Raw genomic sequence first — 25,737 nt, forward strand, 5'->3', positions numbered from 1 at the left:
TCGAATTTTTGAGACATTAAAAATAATATTAAACATGCTAAGTGTAGAATATTAGTGATTTGGGCTATTTCTGGTAATAAAAAATGGAGGCATATGTATAAACAAACTTAAACAATTTAACACAAATATTCCCTTTACTCGGCTTGATTTTTTCCTTTTTTATTCTCTTATTTTTTATTTATAAGCAATGACCAAAAAGGAAATAGGGAAATGTTAAATAAAACTCCTAATCACCCATAAAGTGGATCATTAGATCCTGAGTAAAAAGAGGCAACTGCTGTTTACTTACTAGAATTATGTTGTGTGGTGTCTTCTAAGGGAGAAAATTATTTATGTCTGAGAAAATAGTTACTATATCAAAAACAAAAGCATATTGATGCATCATCTATAGTAAAATGAATATTCTGTCACGACAAGAAGATAGTTTCAAGTGTTAGAAATATTTTTCTTCTAAAATTTTAAGGAAATTTTCAAAATTGAACTTTGCCTATCAAGTGAGCCTATTAAACAGTGGCTCTCAAATTTTAGGGAATAGGTACGACTTTTAAATTGTTGACTCCTGGGGCCCCCTCTTGGAGGTACTCACTCTGTAGGTTTAGAGTTGGGTCCAGAAATCTGCTTTTTCAGGCAATTTTCAGGGACTCTAAGGTGATTCTGATGCACAGGGTCTGAAGAGACCCTGTTTTGGGTTGTAACAGCACATTCACCAGGCTAACAAACTTGACCTATCTCTTCAGGATGATGTACTGGACCATTGTTGGGGACCACTCCCACATAGAAGAAGCGGCCATGGATGGTACTCTGAGAAGAATTTTAGTACAAAAGAATTTACAGAGACCCACAGGTATGATATGTGTCCCACACAGTCTAAAATGTGAAGTAGTGTGCTAAGTATAATAGTATTGCCATTCTTTCTAGTTTTGTTGGCAATATAATCATTTTTACAAGCAGATAAAATAATTTATAGTATGACTTTATAAAAGTCATTAACATTTCATGTTGTACTTTCCCAACTTGAAAGTCAGGTTCTTACCATACTGCTGGTGATATTATAGGGATGTTATTTGACAGTTACCTAAGTTATAAGGTTATTAGTAGGATTTCACCTGCATGACATTCTGACAGTTTATAGCATTGTGTTAGGGTGTTTTTACAGCTATGTGTTAATGATACTGGGATAGATGGTAATATTCCTAGAGGATGAGAGACTAAATGGATAGACAGGTGGGAACATATAAACAATTTTTGTGAAAGACACTCACAGCTCTTTTCAATCTGGCTTTAATCTCCCTTCCAGCCATGTCATCTAAACTACCAGTCTATACTCGCTGTACTTCCAGGACTGTTCAGGAGCTCAGGTCTTTTTTCTGCATTCCTGTTCTTTCTCCTATGCCATTTTCCTTCCAGATCCCTCATCTAGAATGCCCTTCCAACTTTTGTGTACCTAGAGGAATCTTACCAGTCTTGTAAGGTCTAAGTTTAGTACTTCCTCAATAAAACATTTTCATACTGCAGAAGCCTCAGAGATTTATGTGCCATCCCCCACCCCCTCCCACTACATCCCCATCAAAAAGGACACAATACGTTTTCTATAGCATATGTTATTTAACAATTAGGCTTTGCAGTCTCTTTCATAGTTGAAACTTTATATTTGGTACTTATATTTTTATTACTTTTAATGTGCCTTATGCCCTTTCCTCCAAGTAGATTGTTTTTACTCTTATAGGAAGGAGCAATCATTGGGATTTAATTTATTTATGTAGGTGTGTCTCAATTCAGTGATTTAACGAATACTAATTGAACACTCACCTGGTGACAGAAATTGTTCCAGATGCTGAAGAAATGAGTTCCTGCTCTTGTGAAGAGAGTTCCAATTCTCATGAAACTTACCTTCCTGTATAGGATAGAATATGTAGGATACATCATGTCAGATAATTATAAAAGCTATGTAGAAAACAAAATATAAGAGATGGGCAGTTATGGGAAGGTACTATTTTAGTTACGATTATCAAAGTAGTCATCTCTAGAAAGGTGATATTTGAGAAGATGACTGAATAAAGAGAGATAGCAAACTATGTGATTATGTGAGGAAAGAGCTTTCCAAGTAGACAGAATGGCAAGTTATGAGTTAGAAATGAACTTAGAATGTGTAAGAAACAGCAATAATGTTAGGACAGTTGGCGCTCCGTATCCATGGTAGGTTGAATTTACTGAACCCACAGATACTGAGGGCTGAGTATAATATGCCATTTTATATAAAGGACTTGAGCATTCGCAGGTTTTGGTATTCATGCGGGATCCTATAACCAATCCCCTGCGGACACCAAGGGATGGCTGTATGCCTAGAAGCATATGATCAACTCGGGAGAATAGTAGATGTGAGAGTGACAAGGTGACCAGAGTCAGATCCTCCAGGACCTGGAACACACTGATAAGGACTGGATTCTATTCTAGCTTTAAGGGAAGCAAGCCACTGGGGATTTTGAGGAAAGTGGCATGATCTGCTCAAACACTATTTTATTTTTTAAAGAACTTTGTACTTCTTTTTCTTAACTTTTTTATTTTTAACTAATTTTAGACTTCTAGTAGAAAAGTTGGACAATTGATTTTAAAAAAGCTTCTCTGATGTTAACATCTTACATAGTCATAGTTTACATAACATTATTTTCATTTTAAAAAATGACTCAGGAAGCAATGTATAGAATTGCCTGTCTGAGGGTTCTTATGAGGGAATCTGAGACAGGCATTCTTGGGAAATTTATTTATGAAGGGAGTGTTATTTCCTTGCTATCATGTGTTGTAGTTGTGGATATGACCAACCTAAGTCAATCAGATGGAGATATCTCACAGAAAATTGGAGATTTTAGTTCTGGAGCTCAAAGCAGAACTAGAAACTTAGTTCAGAGAACTGGCAATAGAAAACTGATGATTTAAAGTTGCTGGAGTTAAGATAGACAAGGGAGGAGAAAACAGAGAGGCTTCTTAGGGTAGAAATGTGTGAGATGCTTATATTCAGAAGAGTCAAGATCAAAAATAAAGACTACAGAGGTGTTTGAGCAATAGGAGCAAAGCAACAGAATTCAGTGCCATAATAGCTGACAGAAAAGTTTCAAAAGGAAGATGGTATACCCTACAGGGCATAGCATAGTGTATTAGACAGAAGAAATATGGAGTCGTAGAAAGAGTATAAGCCTTCCATTTATATAGGCTTGAGTTAAAATTGAGCAACCTGCATAAACTTTTCAGCACCAATGTTCTTATTTATAAAATACATATGATAATATTTACCTTACAGAGAATTTATAACAATTCATTTATATCAGAAGTTAAAGCCAATGTAATTGATTGGTATAATTTCTTGAATACCTAAGAGGCTAAGAATAATTATAGAAATAATATGCCACGTACTAGAGCCTTGCATTTGTACCTTGTCCACCATAACTCCATAACATGAATTTTTTTTTTTTTGATGGCATCTGGCCCGTGAAGGTATTTCTTTTTTTTTTTTTTTTGAATTTTATTTTATTTTTATACAGCAGGTTCTTATTAGTTATCTATTTTATACATATTAGTGTATATACGTCAAACCCAATCTCCCAATTCATCCCACCAATACCACCACCCCCCCTACTTTCCCCCCTTGGTGTCCATACATTTGTTCTCTACCTCTGTGTCTCTATTTCTGCCTACAAACTGGTTCATCTGCATCTGTATCATTATTCTAGATTCCACATATATACGCTAATATATGATCTTTGTTTTTCTCTTTCTGACTTACTTCACTCTGTATGACAGTCTCTAGGTCCATCTGCATCTCTACAAATGACCCAATTTTGTTCCTTTTTATGGCTGAGTAATATTCCATTGTATATATGTACCACATCTTCTTTATCCATTCATCTGTCAGTGGGCATTTAGCTTGCTTCCATGACCTGGCTATTGTAAATAGTGCTGCAATGAACATTGGGGTGCATGTGTCTTTTTGAATAATGGTTTTCTCTGGGTATATGCCCAGAAGTGGGATTGCTGGGTCATATGGTAATTCTACTTTTAGTTTTTTAAGGAACCTCCATATTGTTCTCCATAGTGGCTGTATCAATTTACATTCCCACCAACAGTGCAAGAGGGTTCCCTTTATCTCCACACCCTCTCCAGCATTTGTTGTTTGTATATTTTCTGATGATGCCCATTCTAACCAGTGTGAGGTGATTGTAGTTTTGATTTGCATTTCTCTAATAATTAGTGATGTTGAGCAGCTTTTCATGTGCCTCTTGACCATCTGTATGTCTTCTTTGGAGAAATGTCTGTCTAGGTCTTCTGCCCATTTATTGATTGGGTTGTTTGTTTTTTTAATATTGAGCTGCATGAGTTGTTTATATATTTTGGCGATTCATCCTTTGTCCATTGATTCGTTTGCAAATATCTTCTCCCATTCTAAGGGTTGTCTTTTCGTCTTGTTTATAGTTTCCTTTGCTGTGCAAAGACTTTTAAGTTTCATTAGGTCCCATTTGTTTATTTTTGTTTTTATTTCCATTTCTCTAAGAGGTGGGTCAAAAAAGATCTTGCTGTGATTTATGTCAGAGAGTGTTCTTCCTATGTTTTCCTCTAAGAGTTTTATACTGTCCGGTCTTACATTTAGGTATTGAATCCATTTTGAGTTTATTTTTGTGTATGGTGTTAGGGAGTGTTCTAATTTCATTCTTTTACATGTAGCTGTCCAGTTTTCCCAGCACCACTTATTGAAGAGACTGTCTTCTCTCCATTGTATATCCTTGCCTCCTTTGCCATAGATTAGTTGTGCGTTTATAAGTGCGTGAGTTTATCTCTGGGCTTTCTACCCTGTTCCATTGATCTATATTTCTATTTTTGTGCCAGTACCATACTGTCTTATTACTGTAGCTTTGTAGTATAGTCTGAAGTCAGGGAGCCTGATTCCTCCAACTCCGTTTTTTCCCCTCAAGATTGCTTTGGCTATTCGGGGTCTTTTGTGTCTCCATACAAATTGTGAAATATTTTGTTCTAGTTCTGTAAAAAATTCCATTGGTAATTTGATAGGGATTGCATTGAATCTGTAGATTGCTTTGGGTAGTATAGTCATTTTCACAACATTGGTTCTTCCAATCCAAGAGCATGGTATATCTCTCCATCTGTTTGTGTTACGTTTGATTTCTTTCATCAGGGTCATAGTTTTCTGAGTACAGGTCTTTTATCTCCTTAGGTAGGTTTATTCCTAGGTATTTTATTCTTTTTGTTGCAATGGTGAATGGGATTGTTTCCTTAATTTCTCTTGCTGATCTTTCGTTGTTAGTGTATAGGAATGCAAGAGATTTCTGTGCATTAATTTTGTATCCTGCAACTTTACCAAATTCATTGATTAGCTCTAGTAATTTTCTGGTGGCATCTTTAGGATTCTCTACATATAGTATCATGTCATCTGCAAACAGTGACAGTTTTACTTCTTCTTTTCCAATTTGTATTCTTTTATTTCTTTTTCTTCTCTGATTGCCGTGGCTAGGACTTCCAAAACTATGTTGAATAATAGTGGTGAGACTGGACATCCTTGTCTTGTTCCTGATCTTAGAAGAAATGCTTTCAGTTTTTCACCATTGAGAATGATGTTTGCTGTGTGTTTGTCGTATATGGACTTTATTATGTTGAGGTAGGTTCCCTCTATGCCCACTTTCTGGAGAGTTTTTATCATAAATGGGTGTTGAATTTGGTCAAAAGCTTTTTCTGCATCCATTGAGATGATCATATGGTTTTTATTCTTCCCTTTGTTAATATGGTGTATCACATTGATTGATTTGCATATATTGAAGAATCCCTGCATTCCTGGGATAAATCCCACTTGATGGAGATGTATGACCCTTTTAATGTGTTTTTGGATTCTTCTTACTAGTATTTTGTTGATTTTTGCATCTATATTCATTATTGTATATTAGTCTGTAATTTTCTTTTTTTGTAGTATCTTTGATTTTGGTATCAGGGTGATGGTGGCTTCGTAGAATGAGTTTGGGAGTGTTCCTTCCTCTGCAATTTTTTGCAGGAGTTTGAGAGGATGGGTGTTAGCTCTTCTATAAATGTTTGATAGACTTCACCTGTGAGGCCATCTGGTCCTGGACTTTTGTTTGTGGGAAAATTTTTAATCACAGTTTCAATTTCACTACTTGTGATTTGTCTGTTCACATTTTTTATTTCTTCCTGTTTCAGTCTTGGAAGGTTATACCTTTCTAAGAATTTGTCCATTTCTCCAGGTTGTGCATTTTATTGGCGTAGAGTTGCTTGTAGTAGTCTCTTAGGATGCTTTGTATTTCTGCGGTGTCCATTGTAACTTCTCCTTTTTCATTTCTAATTTTATTGATTTGAATCCTCTCTGTCTTTTTCTTGATGAGTCTGGCTAATGGTTTATCAATTTTGTTTATCTTCTCAAAGAACCAGCTTTTATTTTTATTGATCTTTGCTATTGTTTTCTTTGTTTCTATTTCACTTATTTCTGCTCTGATCTTTATGATTTCTTTCCTTCTACTGACTTTGAGTTTTGCTTGTTCTTCTTTCTCTAGTTCCTTTAGATGTAAGGTTAGATTGTTTATTTGATTTTTCTTGTTTCTTGAGGTAGGATTTCATTGCTATAAACTTCCCTCTTAAAACTGCTTTTGCTGCATCACATAGGTTTTGGATTGTCATGTTTTCATTGTCATTTGTCTCTATGTATTTTTTGATTTCCTCTTTGATTTCTTCAGTGATCTCTTGGTAATTTAGTAACGTATGGTTTAGCCTCCATGTGTTTGTTTTTTACATTTTTTTCCCTGCAATTGATTTCTAATCTCATAGCGTTGTGGTCAGAAAAGATGCTTGCTATGATTTCAATTTTCTTAAATTTACTGAGGCTTGATTTGTGAGCCAAGATGTGATCTATCCTGGAGAATGTTCTGTGGTGTGCACTTGAGAAGAAAGTGTAATCTGCTGTTTTTGCATGGAATGTCCTATAAGTTCAGTTAAATCTATCTGGTCTATTGTGTCATTTAAAGGTTGTGTTTCCTTATTAATGTTCTGTCTGGATGATCTGTCCCTTGGTGTAAGTGAGGTGTTCCCCACTATTATTGTGTTACTGTTGATTTCCTCTTTTATAGCTTGTTAGCATTTACATTATGTATTGAGGTGCTTCTATGTTGGGTACAGATATATTTATAATTGTTATATCTTCTTCTTGGATTGATCCCTTGATCATTATGTAGTGTCCTTCCTTGTCTCTTGTAAAATTCTTTATTTTAAAGTCTATTTTATCTGCTATGAGTATTGCTACTCCAGCTCTCTTTTGATTTCCATTTGTATGGAGTATCTTTTTCCTTTCCCTCATTTTCAGTCTTTATGTGTCACTAGGTCTGAAGTGGGTCTCTTGTGGACAGCATATATATGGCTCGTTTTTGTATCCATTCAGCGAGCCTGTGTCTTTTGGTTGGAGCATTTAATCCATTCACATTTAAGGTGATTATCGATATGTATGTTCCTATGACCATTTTCTTAAGTGCTGTGTGTTTGTTTTGTAGGTCCTTTTCTTCTCTTGTGTTTCGAACTTGGAGAAGTTCTTTTAGCATTTGTTGTAGAGCTGGTTTGGTGGTGCTGAATTCTCTTAGTTTTTGCTTGTCTGTAAAGCTTTTGATTTCTTCGTCAAATCTGAATGAGATCCTTGCCGGGTAGAGTAATCTTGGTTGTAGGTTTTTCCCTTTCATCACTTTAAATATATCGTGCCACTCCCTTCTGACTTGTAGAGTATCTGCTGAGAAATTAGCTGTTAACCTTATGGGAGTTCCCTTGTATGTTATTTGTCGTTTTTCCCTTGTTGCTTTTAATAATTTTTCTTTGTCTTTAATTTTTGTCAATTTGATTACTATGTGCCTCGGGATGTTCCTCCTTGGGTTTATCCTGCCTGGGACTCTGTGTGCTTCCTGTACTTGGGTGGCTATTTCCTTTCCCATGTTAGGGAAGTTTTCGACTATGATCTCTTCAAATATTTTCTTGGGTCCTTTTTCTCTCTCTTCTCCTGGCATTTCTATAATGCGAATGTTGGTGTGTTTAATATTGTCCCAAAGGTCTCTTAGTCTGTCTTCATTTCTTTTCATTCTCTTTTCTTTATTCTGTTCTGCAGCAGTGAATTCCACCATTCTGTCATACAGGTCACTTATCCGTTCTTCTGCCTCAGTTATTCTGCTATTGATTCCTTCTAGTGGACTTTTCATTTCAGTTACTGTATTGTTCATCTGTTTGTTTGGTCTTTAATTCTTCTAGGTCTTTGTTAAACATTTCTTGCATCTTCTGATCTTTGCCTCCATTCTTTTTCCAAGGTCTTGGATCGTCTTCACTCTCATTATTCTGAATTCTTTTTCTGGAAGGCTGCCTATCTCCACTTCATTTAGTTGTTTTTCTGGGGTTTTATCTTGTTCCTTCATCTGGTACATAGTCCTCTGCCTTTTCATTTTGTCTATCTTTCTGTGAATGTGGTTTTCGTTCCACAGGCTTCAGGATTGTAGTTCTTCTTGCTTCTGCTGTCTGCCCTCTGGTGGATGAGGCTATCTAAGAGGCTTGTGCAAGCTTCCTGATGGGAGGGACTGGTGGTGGGTAGAGCTGGGTGTTGATCTGGTGGGCAGATCTCAGTAAAACTTTAATCTGCTTGTCTGCTGATGGGTGGGGCTGAGTCCCCTCCCTGTTTCTTTTTGGCCTGAGGCGACCCAGCACTGGAGCCTACAGGCTCTTTGGTGGGGCTAATGGCGGACTCCGGGAGGGCTCACACCAAGGAGTATTTCCCAGAACTTCTGCTGCCAGTGTCCTTGTTCCCGTGGTGAGCCACAGCCGCCCCCCGCCTCTGCAGGAGACCCTCCAACACTAGCAGGTAGGTCTGGTTCAGTCTCCTTTTGGTTCACTACTCCTTCCCGCTGGGTCCTGATGCTCACATTACTTTGTGTGTTCCCTCCAAGAATGGAGTCTCTGTTTCCCCCAGTCCTGTCGAAGTCCTGTAATCAAATCCTGCTAGCCCTCAAAGTCTGATTCTCTGGGAATTCCTCCTCCCATTGCCGGACCCCCAGGTTTGGAAGACTGATGTGGGGCTCAGAACCTTCACTCAGTGGGTGGACTTATGTGGTAATATTGTTCTCCAGTTTGTAAGTCACCCACCCAGCAGTTATGGGATTTGATTTTATTGTGATTGCTCCCTACCTACCATTTCATTGCGGCTTCTCCTATGTCTTTGGATGTGGGGTATCTTTTTTGGTGAGTTCCAGTGTCTTCCTGTCAATGATTGTTCAGCAATTAGTTGTCCCATGAATGTATTTCTACTGCCAGTCCTGTAGTGCTGAGTGGCTCACAGGTGCAATACTAGTTTTAAGGGGACCAATTATTATTTTTATCCACATTTAAAAATGTCATTTAGTATATTTTGTTAATTTGATTAATTTTCTTATTGTATATCAATTAGAATTCTGTAAGATTTAAAAAAATCCACACACCACATGTAAAAATTTATTGCTTTACTTCATGCCTACCTGCTTAATAAATGAATTTCTTAATATTGGAAATGCTAGCCTTGTATTATTAGGCAGGATTTTATTCCATCAAGCAGAAACATCTCTCAATGTTGTCTTTATCTTTAATAACCCTTAAGTATGGCATGCCAAATGTTATTGATATACAAATGAGTCAAAAACAAATCTCAAGATTTTTAGGAAATAATAGATAATTTAGATTTTATAAATAGCATATTACTGGAAAGTAACAATGAAAAGCTGGCAGTTAGTCATTCTGCATCTGTATGCATATATACATGTTATATGTGGGAGGATATGCAAATATATTCTATAAGATATCCTTACATGGAAGTACATTCATTGCTTATGTCTTCCTAGAAACATCTTAGACTTATTCGTACCTATATCCTCTCTTTTATTGGTGAATGTTTACAAATATTTGACCTGATTCCGAAGTTATTATATGAAATCAGTAACTATAATAATGCCTCTGTTTCCCTCCATGTGTAATATCTTGTTCTTTACATTTGGGGTTTATAGGAAATTCTATCTTTCCTTGATGCATCCATGAATGACTGTGTGCACTAGGATGCAGTACATTTGGTTATACTCTGTACTTCAATAGAGTAAAGGTGATATCGGCATTATGAACAGCAATAGGAATAGATAGAAAATTGTCTCTGTCCCTTTATGTAACCTCTGTGCATTCTAGGGTTGGAATTGTACTGATCGGATAGTTAACCCACCACCCAGACAGCCCTATATTTGCTCACCACCAGCACTGCCATTGCCTCCTTTCCAAACTCATGAGAATACCTCAGTTCTCTGGGCTTTGAAAACACTCGTTATCTCCATACTTGGTACTCCTTAATCTACTGCTTTAATGAGACAGGAGATCATTGACTCCTTAATGTGTAATCTATGTGCCCAGCAAGACCATAACAGGTTAAACCAAAACCATAATGGATATTCTTGTTATATCCCCTGTAGGATGTTATAGTGCCTGTAATTAGTATGTGCTTAAGACTAATTATATGTTGAATGAATGAAGAGATGAATGCCTGCAATTTTTAACACTCTAACCCATGGTATGGTATTAAGATCTCTTTTAATAAATGGCACACTTCATTTCGTTAGGCCCTATATTAAATACAAGAAGCATAATCTATATTCTTATTCAGTCAATTGTGTGGTGGTTGAGTAGGACGCTCCATGAGAACAGGAACATGATCTGTTTTATTCTTTGCTACATACTAGTACCTGGCAGTGTATGGTGCAAGAGAGTTGCCTTACAAATATGTATTGAGTTAATGAATTCTGTGTCAGATAAGGATACTTTCCAGTTTTCCCTGCAGTAGAAGGGTATGTAGAATTACATGAGTCTGATTTAAATACCATATTATTTGATATCCAGAAGCTTATTTATGTTACCTTTCCCTCTTCTCAAATCGTGGCAGTTTCTGAGAGAATAAACAAGTACACACTGGCCCTGGACCAGTCGTAATTATTTGATTCACTCAGTAAATTCTTTGTCATTGACCAGCAAAAGATCTCTAATTAAATGAAATAGATAAAAACTTAAGGACTATTTTGCAATTCCTTGATACATTATTTTACTAACACTCATAAGTAGGTATGTGTGTGTGCATGTATGGTGTGTGTGTGTGTGTATATATATATATATATATTACATATATATACATATATGTATAAAAACAACTTTAATGTAGTTTGGAATCTAAGACCCTATGTAGGCAACCTATCTCAAAAAATACTTTTAACAATTTTTTAAAAATAAATTTGACATAGTGGTAAGTATTTTTAGTTTTTTGGACCCCTCTTATACCTCTTAAATCAAGAATAGGGTAGTGCACACCTGTTGGGTATTACTACCTTACAAATCTTGACTTTCCTTTAACACAAAATGTATAAAATCTTTTTCTCTCTTCCTGAAAACATAGTGATTTTAATTTATTTCTCTCTCCAAGTTTTCTCTCTTAAATATCACATTGGTACTGTGGTAATTTCTCATAATATTTTACCATTTTCTTTCTTCTTTTTAGATCATAGTGGAAATAGGGGAACTAGTGGGAGGATCTTGGAAAATTTCAGAGTTCAACAAAAGTTAGATTCAAAAATCTCTAAAATGTAACAGTAGTCTTGATATCATGGGAGATGTTAAGAAAATGAATACACGATTAGGGTCATTATCATGTGCTCCTAAAACTTATTGAGACTTTATCTTTCATAACACTTCCAAACTGTGATTCCATTATGCTTGGTTAGAACAAGTATGACATTTTATTTTAAATCTTCTGTACTTACACTGACTTGGTTCCAAATATTCACCATTCCCAGTTCAGATAAGAATAACTTTCCTGGGAATTGATTTTTTCCCCCATTTTATTATTGCTTCTTTATTAAAGACAAAAAATAGATGTGATTTTTTTAAAGATGTAGAAATGAACTTGTTCTTTCATATAAACTTGACTCATCGCTATAACAAAAAAGTAAGTTGATTCCTTTTTTAACTTTTTAATTTAAAAGACTATCTGTTTTATTAAAGGGCTTAAGGAAAAATCAAAATCATTGATTTGTGGATGTGGGGGAATATAAATCCCAGTCATCTAAAAGCTTTGTTATATAATTTTTATCTAGATGTAATTCCATCCAAAATAGTACAGTATGGGACTGGAGATGATAAAGATGTGTTTGTCTTAAGCCTAGACTAACAATGCAATGTATGACACGTTTGAGAAATTTTTACTGCTGCTGAATCTGAGGAAACAATATTGGTAATTAAATTAGATTACACACCCATTGTTTTCTTCTTTTCTATGATTAACAAATTTAATATTCAAATGTAGAGACCCATTATGTTGGGAACAGCTTTTTAAAAAAAAGCTTCTCCCTTGCACCATACACTGCCAAGTACTAGTATGTAGTATTGTATTACACCGGTGGAAAAGAAAGAAAAGCGTTTTCAGTCTTTCTGAGATAACCTTTTTGAAATAGAATGGTGGCAGCAGGAAGCTGGATCGTTTTATGGTTCATGTTACCCATAATTATACATGAAGAAACAAAAACCTAATTCCCAGCATAACTCCAAATAACAAATTAATCATTGAGCAGAAACTAGTAAAACATGGGCCACTTGTTTTAATTGTTAACTCATTTCTCAGAGGCTGATTGGGCATACAACATCTTTATATTCTACTTGAGGAGAAATATTTATATTTAGTTTGATTACATTTGGGATAGATCTACATACTGAACTGAAGAATTATTCCCAAATGATTTTCACCATGATATGCTTTCATTTTGATTGTTAATCTTGGCCCATCTACACAGGAATACAATTAGTGTAAACTCGAAAATACTTTTCATTCAGTTGCCTTGCCGTTGAGAGGTACCTCGGTTTTTTTCTTGAATGAGCTGATTCAGAAAGCTCTTTAGCATTCAGGTGCCAAAGGTATTTTGATTGCATTGTACTATCAAAGTATGTCATATCTAAAGACTAACTATGTCGTAAAAATTGAATATCTATAGCAGTGAGGATTTGTTATATAATTCATATGTCATAGATTTTACTCTTCTATACTGAATGAAGTTTACTTAAGGTATTATGTGTTGATATTTGTGCAAGAAGACACTGGCTAGACTCCAATCACATGAAATACAAAATAAAAACTTGAATAAATAGCAAAACATGATTTTTTACTACATATTATGTTAGTCCATTGGTATTCACTAACAGATACTGATGATATAAAGAAAGACAAACAGTCTCAGAGCAAATTAATGATTAGACTAGAAAAATAGAGTGAAAAATTTAAGTATCAATACAACTAGAACCTTAATTAAGGAATCTACTATTCATTCTTCCCTACTATAAACATCAATCTTTAGTCAATTTATACTTCAGCCTGCACACAGGTGTTTCATAACACTATAGACTAACTCCAAATGGGTGAAGATATCTTATGATTAGGCCCATGAACCTTTTCTATTCTGAGAAATGCACCTTCATGAAAAGATTCAAAATATAACTAATTACACTGAATTATTTTAACTAATGGTTGGGTAAGTGATTTAAATGATGAAAGTATCATGGGAAATTCTTTTAGAAAATAACCATAATTAAGAAAGAAGTGTAGAAAGGAAAGATATTTAGGGTAGCTTTCCCTATGTGAAGTAAGATTTTTTTGCCACAGTTTATTAAATAAATTCTATGTAATCTATACACATGTATTTCAGATAGGGATTAAGCTATATCAGTTTTTCTGATTTTTGCACTACTGTGATATAGACTGGGTAATTTCTAAGATGTTTGAAGAAAAATGTCAATTAAGACATTAAAAGAGCAGAAACATAATTTTAAATAATCTCAAGTGTATTGCTGTTATTTGTCTGTGTGTATTGATTTCGCAGGTCTGGCCGTGGATCATTTCAGTGAACGGATATACTGGGCTGACCTTGAGCTCTCTGTTATTGGCAGCGTTCTATATGACGGCTCTGATTCAGTAATCTCTGTCAGCAGCAAACAAGGTTTGTGAAGTGCTCTTGTTTTTGCTTTTAATTATCACTGAAAGTATTAAATAATGATACATAAATATAAGTATGAAAGCTTTACATTCTGTATTTCCTCAAATTGTTTCTCTTTTCAACTTACAGCTCTTACTATTCATTACAATTTTCATTCTTACTAGAATAACAAAGAGGCCAGGCCAGAAGAACTTCTTGACTCTAGAACAAACGTGGTTCATTGCTACACGGATTCAAAAAATATTCATTCTGTTTGTTGCTTCCGTGGATATTCTATTCTGAGCAGAACACTTCAAGTAGTCGATATTAGTGCCTGTGAATGCTAATTTTTATTTCAAATTGCAGTGATGAGTAGGAAATGAGTTATTGTATACAGTAAAACATCATAATAAAAATTATTATTTTAGGTAGTTGGTAGGGATATTCTCATCCATGTGAAAAGCAATATGTAAAAATGACAACTTACCTCTCACACAAGTGACTGCAGAATCTACATGTGCTCTTCTTTTGTGGCACCCTTTTTGTATCTCCATCTCTGTGTCTACCTCCTATTTTTTACTCTCATTTTTGACTCCTTTCTGTGCCTCACACTTTTTTTGCCTGGCAGTCTCAGTTCTTTCTGATGAAACTAATTGATTTCCCTTCTGTGCTTCTTTCCCTTTCCTACCAAAACCGCTTACCTATTTAACACCAATTGTTCACAATATATACTTGAGGTTTTTATATTTACATATTTTATTTACTGAATATTGCTTTGCTTCCTTTTTTTTTTTTTAAAACAAAAGCAGAGAAGTTTCAAGAAAAATAATTGCATTGAACTTTCACTGTGTCTTCACTGGAAGTGTGTGTTTTTTGTATGATAACCCTAGATGGAAGAAAATTCCGTATTCATGTAATTGATTGCAAAAATTTACCTGTTTTAGCTTAAGTGTACATTTTACTATTTCAAGGAACATTGAAGGAAAATATATGTTAAAAGGCATTTTATGCTTTACAACCTTTAGATAATAAGTGAAATATAAATGTTGTTATTTTACTTGTTTAAATTTCAGTACCAAAAGTTATATTTTTATAAATTCTCTCAAATAATAGCCATTTTGTAAAATATGAAAAATTATTATTATTATTATTATTATTATTATTATTATTATTACTATTCTTATCAGCCATACTAGTCATATGTATGATTACCATTTGCCAGTTTGTTTTCTTAACCCCATTTCTAAAACAGAGAATAGTAATGCCAAATTTTGGAGGAGGATTTTACTGTTTAAAATCAGTTCATGATTGATTGATAAAATTGTCATTCAGATAATCTAATTTGACCACTAATTTTATACAGAACACAAAATGATAATTTTGTAAATTCCTGGTTTTGAGCAATGGATAACATTGGCCTGTAGGCTTTTCGTTGTTGTTGTTGTTTGCAAACTGTACAGCAGAAAATATTACTGTGTATGATAAGTCCCCTAGCCAATGCTCTGTGATGGTGATGACGATTACAGTGATGACGGAAGTGTTTTTTATGTTCTGAGTGACAAGTTTAATATCTCACATATTTCTACTGCTAATAAGTTAATCCTAACAACATTACAGCTAATATTAAAAACATTCTAATTCTGAAAGGTTTTTTATGAACAGGAATACGATTTTCTATATGATCTTGGATAAACTTAGTTTTCTTAAGTCTGAGTATTTATATTGCAACCCTTACAGCTCCATTTTTTAAAAATTCTAGGCTTGTTACATCCACACAGGATTGATGTCTTCGAAGATTATATATATGGAGCAGGGCCTAAAAATGGTGTATTTCGAGTACAAAAATTTGGCTATGGTTCAGTAGAGTACCTAGCTTTAGATGTTGATAAAACAAAAGGTGTTTTGATTTCTCATCGCTATAAACAACTAGACTGTAAGTATAATATTTTATACTATTGTCTATATTGGCACAGTTTCTTTCTTATGACTCTCAAAATAAAGTATTTTTAAATTCTTAACTCTATTCATGGCTTAACCCCAATAAGTTAAGTCACTTTAATTTTGATATCACCAGACTTTTCAAATTACCAAAGACAAGAAATAAATAATGCAGTAGTTGCTATTTTTGCTAAAACAGGTATGAAAATTTCAGGATTTGTTTGTATTTTCTTGGAATTAGAATTAACTTTGTTATGAAAATTTGTCTCTTATTTTGTTTTTTCTAAATTCTTAATCAAACCTTGTGGGTCTATAGATAAACCACGCAAGTAAGGAAATTTGTCATTAGCCTTTTTCACTCACTGATAACCAAGCAAAAAATCATAGCTTTAACATTTCATCTTTAAGGGTATCTGAGGAGAACTGTTCCCAAGGGTTGTATTTTCTCTCGTGGTTTATGATTTTTATTGTTACTTTCTCTCCTAGAAAAAAATAGATAAATAATTGACATAGTTATTTTGAAAGATCTGTTTCAAACACAGCCATAAAAAATATCGAAGAACAAAGGAATAAAATGTGGCTGAAATTCTAATGATCTGTGTTTATGTATGAGTTCACCCTTCAAAAAACTGTTTCAGATTTACTTATAATTACTCTTTATGACAAATAAAAAGGGATTTAACCTCCTTTGGTATGATGGTCTGGAAAGGTAACAATTGATATTTACCAAATCAGTTTTGGAAACAGATTAAAACAACATATATACCCCTAAAACCTTCCTGAAATTCTATTCACTGTTTTGCTACTCTTTGCTAATGGCCTGACACATATGGTTCCAAGGTTATTATGAGGACATTCCCTCTCATCCTCTAGTTCTGTTTGATTCATATTCATAGTCAAATATTTCCACCTTCATAAAAAATAAATAAATAAAAGTCTGCCCTAAGTATAATAGGTGTTTGAATAGTGGTTCTTACAGAATGAAAGCCACTTTCATAGTCACCATTTCACTACCTAGATACCATTTCTGTTTCATTCTAATGACAGATCCTGCATGGAAAGCCACGCAGCAGCTGTGGCTGCAGAGGATACCGACTGGATGGAAATATAGACAAAAATAAATGTGGTACCCATTTATCCATGCACACAAACTCCTATCTGATGGAAAGGACACCATATTAAACATGGTTTTTAGGGAAAAAAGTCATGTTTTGTTTGTGTTCTGACAGACAACTACATATGGATTTTAAGCCTTTGTAAATACCGGGGGGGGTGGGGGTTGCTGTTTCTGTTAAACCAGTTTTGAAACTACCTAAATTTGCCAAAGGAAAAGTGACGAAGTAGGTGCTTGAATAGTTTATTCTCCCTCATGGGAAATGTAAAGTAGGGTAAAGTTTCTATTAATGATAAATGTTGGGTAGTAATTTCTTTTCATCTATAAAGGAGAATTGGAATATTGAAATAAGATACTCCCAGTAAAAATTTGATGTTATTTCTTTTCAACATTGCTAATTCGTCATTTCACCTTATTGAATTTTATGTTTTTGAAACCTATTGTATTTATAGTTATGTGTTTCTTTTTTCTTTTGTTTTGTTTTGATCAGTACCCAATCCATGCTCGGATCTAGCATGTGAATTCCTCTGTTTGCTGAATCCCTCCGGGGCCACCTGTGTGTGCCCAGAAGGAAAATATTTGATTAATGGCACCTGCAATGATGACAGCCTGTTAGGTAGGTAAACTTCATTATTCTGTAAATAATGAATTACTGTGTACAGTAAATGTTCACAACTACTGAAACTGAGCAGTAATAGCTACTCAGTCATCACTGATATCATTTCCATGATATCACTGGTTCTTGAATGCCTGTGTAAACTATTCTTTTCTCTGATGGTGACTTTCCGTCAGTTCTTTCTACATTTGTTCACAAAGCTGCATTGAGCACTTACTATGCATCGAAGACTAGATTAAGAACTTTGATGTCACACACAGAATCAAGAGACCTGTTTATATAGCTCCTGTATCAGTAAAGATAATGATATTTCTGATGGTGCCATTCTGCTATTAGTTTAAACCCAACTCCCAAATCCATTTATTCATTTAGCAACTTTATATATGTTTTGGGTGCCAACACTAATTTAGAAACTGATGATTAATTTAGAAAGTAAATCTTAGTTTCCTCTGTGTAAAATTTGATTAACAGTAAATACTACTACTACTACTAATAATAATAAATATTTTGAGGGCTTGTGAGCAAAGCATAACACTGATTTAGAAACAAAGGACTAAGTTAGAAACAAAACTGAAAATATTTCTTCATTCAAGAAGTTTATATTTTAGAAGCTAGAGGTTGGAACAAACATTTAAAAACTTGAAACATTATTTCAGATGCTAGTATGTATTAAATAGCAAAACAGAAAAAATCAAATGAAAAAAATCAAAACTGAAAATAATGTGATGGGAAAGGGAAAGAGATGTCTCTCGGATATCCAGGCAGACTTTCAATAAGCTTCCTCATATTCAAGACATTAGCCATAATGGGAAAAAATGCTACTAAGAGAAAAGAAAATCAACACATTAATTTTATGTCACAGACAAAAATGCAGTGCTCCAAAAATCACTTGAGGGTCACAGCAAACATTTTTCCAATGAGATACACACTTAGGATCTCTTCATAGCAGGGCTTCCTACCGGTTGTATTTCTCTGTTTGAATGAACTCCTCATGTAAACACAGTGTCTTTGCCCTCAGTCAGCATCTCTACCCCCATATCATTGTCTCATTGTTCTCTGCTGGGGGTTACGCCAGCTGAAGACTTTTGCCTTTCCAAAGGCACTCAGTGTCTAAAACTGTCACAGCTCTTTCATTTAATATGTATTTTTAAGCATTTGATATGCAAAGCGGAAGAGGTTGAAAAGATGAAATGATGAATGACACAAACACCAATAAATACTTATGTGAATAGTGATATAAGCCACAAAAGAGACAGACTTTATACTATTATGAGGAATTAGATGATTATCCAGTTAGAGAATTGATTAGAATTTCCTATAGAATATGACATTAGAACAAGATCTGCAAAGATAGATTATATTTAGATTAAGTAGGAATGAAGGAGGAGGACACTGAGACAGAGGAAACTGTCTGAAAAGTCACGAAAGCATGGACTGTAAAGAAAATAATGAGTCATTTATTCCAGTTAGTGTGTAGGATGTGCCAAGTGCTGTTGTGGGTGGCAGTTGGAACATTCTTAACGGAGAGCTAAATATGAATCACAATTGGTATTTTGGATGTGGGTACTTTAGTGCCAGTCATTGAAAAGGGATGCTGTCACTGGTACTAGGGTGCACCCTTCCTCTACCAATTCTCCCAACTAGAGTTGCCGTGATCTCAATTGTGATGGTAGAATAAGAGAATTAAATGAACACTTTCAAACATTATCAGGTACATTTTCCACTCACTGCTCTGACACAGTCACAAATTCTATACTTAACATCTCAGAAACAGATTCTTAAAAACGTCAACAACTCCTTCCTTGTGGAAGATGTGCCTCATTTTCACTCGTTCCACATATACCCATAAGCAGTGCTCTCACAGATGCCTCCTATGTGCCATGTCTACTTACACTATTGTTTGGGTGGGAGAGACCCCTGGGAGAGAGATGAGTATTCTGCACAGAAGTACACAGCTTATGCTACCAGTGTGACTTTTACACTGGTTCAGATATTATAAGTGTTTTGTTTTTTTTCTTATGGTCAAGTTGCAGACAGCTTTTCTTGTTTTTCTTTTATGAGTAAATAAGACTGTCTCTTCTACATAACCTCCCTTTTTCCTCTTTGCTTAATGCAAATAATTTATTCAATAATACAAAATCAACAAATATACAGGAAGAACATGGTCTGGAGTAGAGCTGAGGTGGTGCTTTAGATTAAGCCAAGATCTGTCACTTAACTAATATGTTTGGCTCTGTACTGCCTCAGTCTCAGTTCCTTCTGTGTAAAATTGGATTAACAATAAATACTACTACTACTGCTAGTAATAATAATAAATACCTTGAAGGCTTATGAGCAAGGCATATTTTAAGTATGTTATATATATATATATATAATTTCATTTAATCCTCACAGAACTCCAATGATATTATACTGTCATTGCCCCTATTTTTACAGATAAAAAATTGAAGTATGGAGAGGCTCAATTGACTGTCTAACAATACTTAATAATGGTGGTACTCTAAGGTGGACCTAGGCATTCCACACTCTTAATCATCACATAATACACTCCAGTGTCTCCAAGTCACCCAAAGTACCTATGTCCAGGGTCATTGGAAATACTAGAAATAACATACAGAAAGTGCCTAGCGCAATGCCTTGCAAAAAGTAGACACACAGCACTCTAAAATAAATCTGTCATGAAGTAAGCAAGAAAATGAAGCTATTACCAAATTGTATAGTTTTATGGTTTAAATGAGGAAGCATTTTGTCTAAATATACAACGATCTAAAACTTTTTTAGAAATTTTAGTTTTACTATTTCAATCCTGCTTGAAAGGCAGGGTTACAGAAACCTCCTCAGTGTTTATTTTATAATTTAAAAGGAAATCTTATATTTTAAATAATCTGAGTGTTCAAAAGTATTCACACTGGCCTCTATATATGAGCCTTGGTAATGGATGGCTTGGATCACTTCGGTTAGGAATATAAATAAGTGGATTTTAGAATTATTGATTGGTGAAGATAAAAGCCAATTAATTTTCTCCTGACATTAACATTTGATGTAGCCAACTTTTTCAGCTCTTTATAATTACTTGCCTTTCTCTAGCTGCTATTGTTAAATGATGAGCACACTGAGTATCTTTAATCTTCAAGTAAGAAATTTGAAATTCAAATGTTACGCATTCTTGGAGAACTATTCACCTGCTCTTCCCTATAGTTGATTATAATTGCTGGAGCTTGGCTTCTGGGGGTGATTTAGTTATTGACAAAAGCAGCTTCCTTTTTCATTATAGAACTATTACAGTTAGGTTTTGAAAGCATGTAGCACTACTTCCATTTCATCAGGCAGTGTTATATTTTAAAAATTTCTGGTGCCTAACGAGGCACATTATAGAAATGCACCTGTCCTAACATGTAGAGATTTTGAATATCTATGTATTTTTACACAGAACATCTACAGGTGAAAATGAGCCCTCCCATAACAATCCTAGCTGTGATCATAATACCTTAAATATTGATCTTCCTTGTTCACATTCACAACTCCAGTTAGGATATTTCATGCTGAATGAGTTAGAAATGTTTTGGTAAATTTTAAACTGAGCAAGCATGTTTCACTCGAGATCTTTCTTGAGAACGTGACCTCTATATTCAACTCTTTGCTAGAGATTCCCACTTGCATTTATATAGGTATCTCCTATATTTAATATAATTTAATTTAATATAATTTAATTTAATATGTTCAAAGATAAAACAACACTTCAGCTCCTATTGCCCTCGTGTTAGAAACTGAAGAATTATCCTTGGTTTTTCCTTTCCTCTGATGTGATTTTTATCTTCTAGTTACCTTTAGAATATGTCTACATTATCTATCCCACATTACTCTATTTTAGGCCGTCATCTTATCTAGCCTGGACAATTTAAACAGAGTCCTAATAGTCCCCCTGCTTTCAGTTTAACCCCTACCAGTACAGTCATTCTTGGACTTTTTAGACTTTTCAAAGACCTAACGTTGCTATGGGGGCAAACTCTAACATCCAAGGATCTCCTGTGACACTCTGCTTATCTCTTTAAATTCACTTCTCTCTTTCAGTTCCTGCCTTCACACTCTGTAATCCAGGTCCAGTCACAGTAACTTTCATTCAGTTTCAACAATGCTCACCTTCTGGTATTCATAGATGCCCCTCCATGTGAGCTGTGTTCTCAGTGCGCTTTATGGGCACTCAATACATAATGCTGAATAAGAGTGTTACTGGGTAATTTACCTAGTGAGTTCCTCAATTTCCTGTTGAAATTTGACAATACCCCTTGTAGACCCAGATCGCAGGTCTTCATCCTCGTACTATTCTAGTATGGCTAGAACTCAAGTTCTCATTTGTGTGTATGTGTATGGTATATACTTACATACTTAAAAATTTACAAAGTTTTATAATTTTAACTTTTACTTTCCAGTTTCTCATTTAATTTAATATTCACAACAAACCTATGCGTTAAGTTGCACACTTGTCCTTAAGGCTATCTTAAAGTAGAAATAACTAAGGCTCAGATAGGTTAACTGGTATGCCTAGTAAGGGGCAGAACTAGGACTTAAAAACAGGTCTCACTACATCAACTGTCATTTTCTTTATACTCTGTGTGTATAGTGCCTCATGAGAGAGTCCTTCATATTACAAATGCAGACTTTGGTAATGCCAACCTGAAGCCTCCCTACATGACTAAGTATTGGAAACTGCAGTGCCGAAAATCTCGAAATTTGTCTGACACTGCTGATAGTCTCTGTTTATGACAGTGGTTATGATACTTGAATTATTGTGTCATTTGAAGTCACTGAGGCTCTTTAAGAGGTTTTTGTGATTATTGCAATGATAATTATTCAAGCTTCTGTTATGTCTGTGCCAATGCATCTTGAGTGAAGAATATAGGCTGTTTTGATTTTATTTTATTTCATATAAAATAAGCGTGACTTTAGAAAAGGTATTTTTTGAATAGAATGCTTCTTAAAATATTGTCAATTGTCTTTGTTCCATTGGACATTATGTCCTGCTCTATGTAGAGCAGTATTTCTAATGGAGCAAGGCCGTGTCTACACATACAGAAAAATAATGTGGAAAATGATTCCAAACCAATCTTTATCATAAATCAGACTCATCATATTTTTAAAAATGATTTTGTGACCCCAAGGAATGACCATCCTTTCTTTCTCTCAGCCAAGATGTATTATATAGGCAGATTGTGCCTAATTATTTTATATATGGAAATAAATGTTTCTGACACTGTTTTATCACCATCTTGTATCAAATCTAAGTAATTTTTAGCTTTGTGTGTTAATATATAGTTGATAAGGATGTACATCAAAGAGTATCTTTTCATTTAAATGTTTCCCTATACTAAAAATTATATGTATATATGTTTTTGTATATGCACACTATACTGTATATATGCACTATACATACTATGTATATACTCCCTACATACGAACGAGTTCCATAAAGAGAGCATGTTTGTAAGTCCAATTTGTTTGTAAGTAAAACAAAGTTAGCCTAGGTAGCCAACTAACACAATCAGCTATATAGTAGCGTACTGAAATAGGTTTATAATAATTTTCACACAAATAATACGTAAAAAACAAAACACAAAAAAATAGAGAAAACATTTTTAATCTTACAGTACAGTACCTTGAAAAGTATAGTAGTACAGTATAACAGCTGGCATACAGGAGCCGGCATCGAGTGGACAGGCAAGAAGAGTTACTGACTGGAGTAGGGAGAAGAGGTGAGAGGTGGTAGAGCTGAAGGATCTGCAGCAATAGGAGATGGAGGGCAAGCTGCTATTTCACTCATGCCTGACGTTCAGTACCAGCTACATCATTGCTGCTTTTACGCTTGCTTCCGGACATCCTGGGCTTGAAATAAAGATACTGTACTACTGTACTCTATACAATACTGTACAGTAAAGTACACAAAAGCACAACCACTTGTAGAGGATACAGGCATGTGACAAAGTACACCAGGCATGTGAACTAACTTACATGATTGGACATGCAAATACACGTTGGCATCTTTGGAAGTTCGCAACTTGAAGGTTTGTATGTAGGGGACTGTATATATATTTAGCTTACATATTTCGGTTTGGTTTAATATCAAACACTTCTAAAAACTAGGCCATGTTTGCCCATATCATGAAAAAACCCATATTGGTTGGAAAATATTTTATTTTTAGAAAGTTTCAGTTGGTTTTATTGTTTAATGTTTTAACAAATGTAAGAAATGGTAAACAATGCCTTAAGCCTAAAAAAGAATAAAAGTTAATTCAGTATTTGTGTTCACCATTCAACAATGGTTGAAATCTATTTCTCTATTTTCAGATAGTATTTTGTTTCTTCTACTTTTATATTAGGGGTATTTATTTTTGGAATTTTATGGAAAAAAGTGAATCTTTGTATTTAATTTTTCTTTATTTGAATTTTTCTTATTCTACCACCTACTGAGTGGCATGCTAATTTGTACATTTCTTCTTATAACCAGATGATTCATGCAAACTGACTTGTGAAAATGGAGGAAGATGCATTTTAAATGAGAAAGGTGATTTGAGGTGTCACTGTTGGCCTAGTTATTCAGGAGAGAGATGTGAAATCAACCACTGTAGCAACTACTGTCAAAATGGAGGAACTTGCGTGCCATCAGCTCTAGGTAAATAATTGAGTGGCATTGTATATTCAAATCATCTGTAATTTTCCTTATATGTGAAAAATCTACAGAAAATACTTAATGCTATGAATATAATTCCTGGTGGCTTAGTAACAAATACATTAACAAAAATTAAATCTAATAATTAATTCAACATAATCAGTGGCATTTTTTCTAAATTGAGTATATCAATCGAAGTCCAAGTCACAAAAGTTAACAATAATAATGATCATTATCTTGTGTTAAGTGCGTACCATTGACAGGGCTCAGTTCTCATAGATATTCTGACTCTGGCTTAAAATGATGAGGCAAAATCAGTTTTACAACCCTTATCTATTTGACTCCAAACTCTGTTTGGTTTTTTTTAAATTGAAGTTTGCCTAATGCTAAAACTCATGTTATTAAAAATTAGATTTATTTTAAATATATACATACTATATCAGTACATCTTAGAGCATCATAATTTCCATCTAAAATCATAACTACTCTGTTGGCATTGCAATGTAGTATATTCAAAACATATTGCTTTGAAAACATCAGTTTACTACATATTAGGATACACTTGAGATTCTTATTAATTTATGCTATATCTATGCTCGCCAAAAGTGTTTTCTACAGTACATAAGTGAATACTAAAACATATTTTCCTACTGACTTCTATTAAATTTAAAATATGTTCCCACTGGAAAAAAAATTAACCATAATACATAATAAAAATATAATTTGCAAATTCCAGTATTAGTGCAAAGAAGATTATGCAACTATTAGAGTGAAATCTATGTACATTTAATTCTCCTACGATAACTGCAGATTAGGTAGTCAGATGGAAAAGCAATCTATATGATCTTCACATCCCATATATGGTTAATTTCTTTCTTACTGGGATTTCTCACTGCTTCTATTGCTTAAGCTATTCCTTAAAGTATTTAGCATAATGCTAACTGAAAGAGCCACAAGAAGAAGCATTTTCAATGGAGTTCAGGAGAAGCAAGCTGTTTTCTGATTTGCATTCTAAGAGTAAAAGCAATACTATTTCTTTGATAGTTTGATAGTTTTATACTTATAAATATTTTTGACTTATGATTAATTGATAATTAAGATAATTGTAACTACTCAATAGAATTCTGAAAAAATATTCAGCAGGTTGATTGAACTAAAAAAGGCACTAGGAGTCTTACTACATATATTCATTCCGCCTGAGGGGGAGCTAGTCCATAAAGTATATTCTATTGCTATGGGAAAAACTGTAGTACTGAGACCTTCGTTGAATATGCAAATGAGAATCCATTGAATGTATGGTAAAAGGGTGTGACCTGTAATTATATTTTAGCAACACACATACCACTTAGCTTTAGAGAAGAAG

General features: G+C 34.3%; 1 protein-coding gene across 1 annotated transcript in view; it reads left to right on the top strand.

Moving 5' to 3' along the window:
* LRP1B (LDL receptor related protein 1B) overlaps window positions 1–25,737 on the top strand; it is a 1,676,205-nt gene that overhangs the window by 1,568,864 nt on the left and 81,604 nt on the right. The window contains exons 80-84 of the mRNA XM_068543688.1: window positions 738–844; window positions 13,950–14,066; window positions 15,802–15,975; window positions 17,585–17,710; window positions 24,213–24,377. Of these exons, the coding sequence (XP_068399789.1) occupies window positions 738–844; window positions 13,950–14,066; window positions 15,802–15,975; window positions 17,585–17,710; window positions 24,213–24,377 (689 nt within the window). The remainder of the gene's footprint in view (window positions 1–737; window positions 845–13,949; window positions 14,067–15,801; window positions 15,976–17,584; window positions 17,711–24,212; window positions 24,378–25,737) is intronic.

This window comes from Eschrichtius robustus, chromosome 5 (assembly GCF_028021215.1).
Source record: "Eschrichtius robustus isolate mEscRob2 chromosome 5, mEscRob2.pri, whole genome shotgun sequence".
In the NCBI taxonomy this organism is placed as follows: Eukaryota; Metazoa; Chordata; class Mammalia; order Artiodactyla; family Eschrichtiidae; genus Eschrichtius; species Eschrichtius robustus.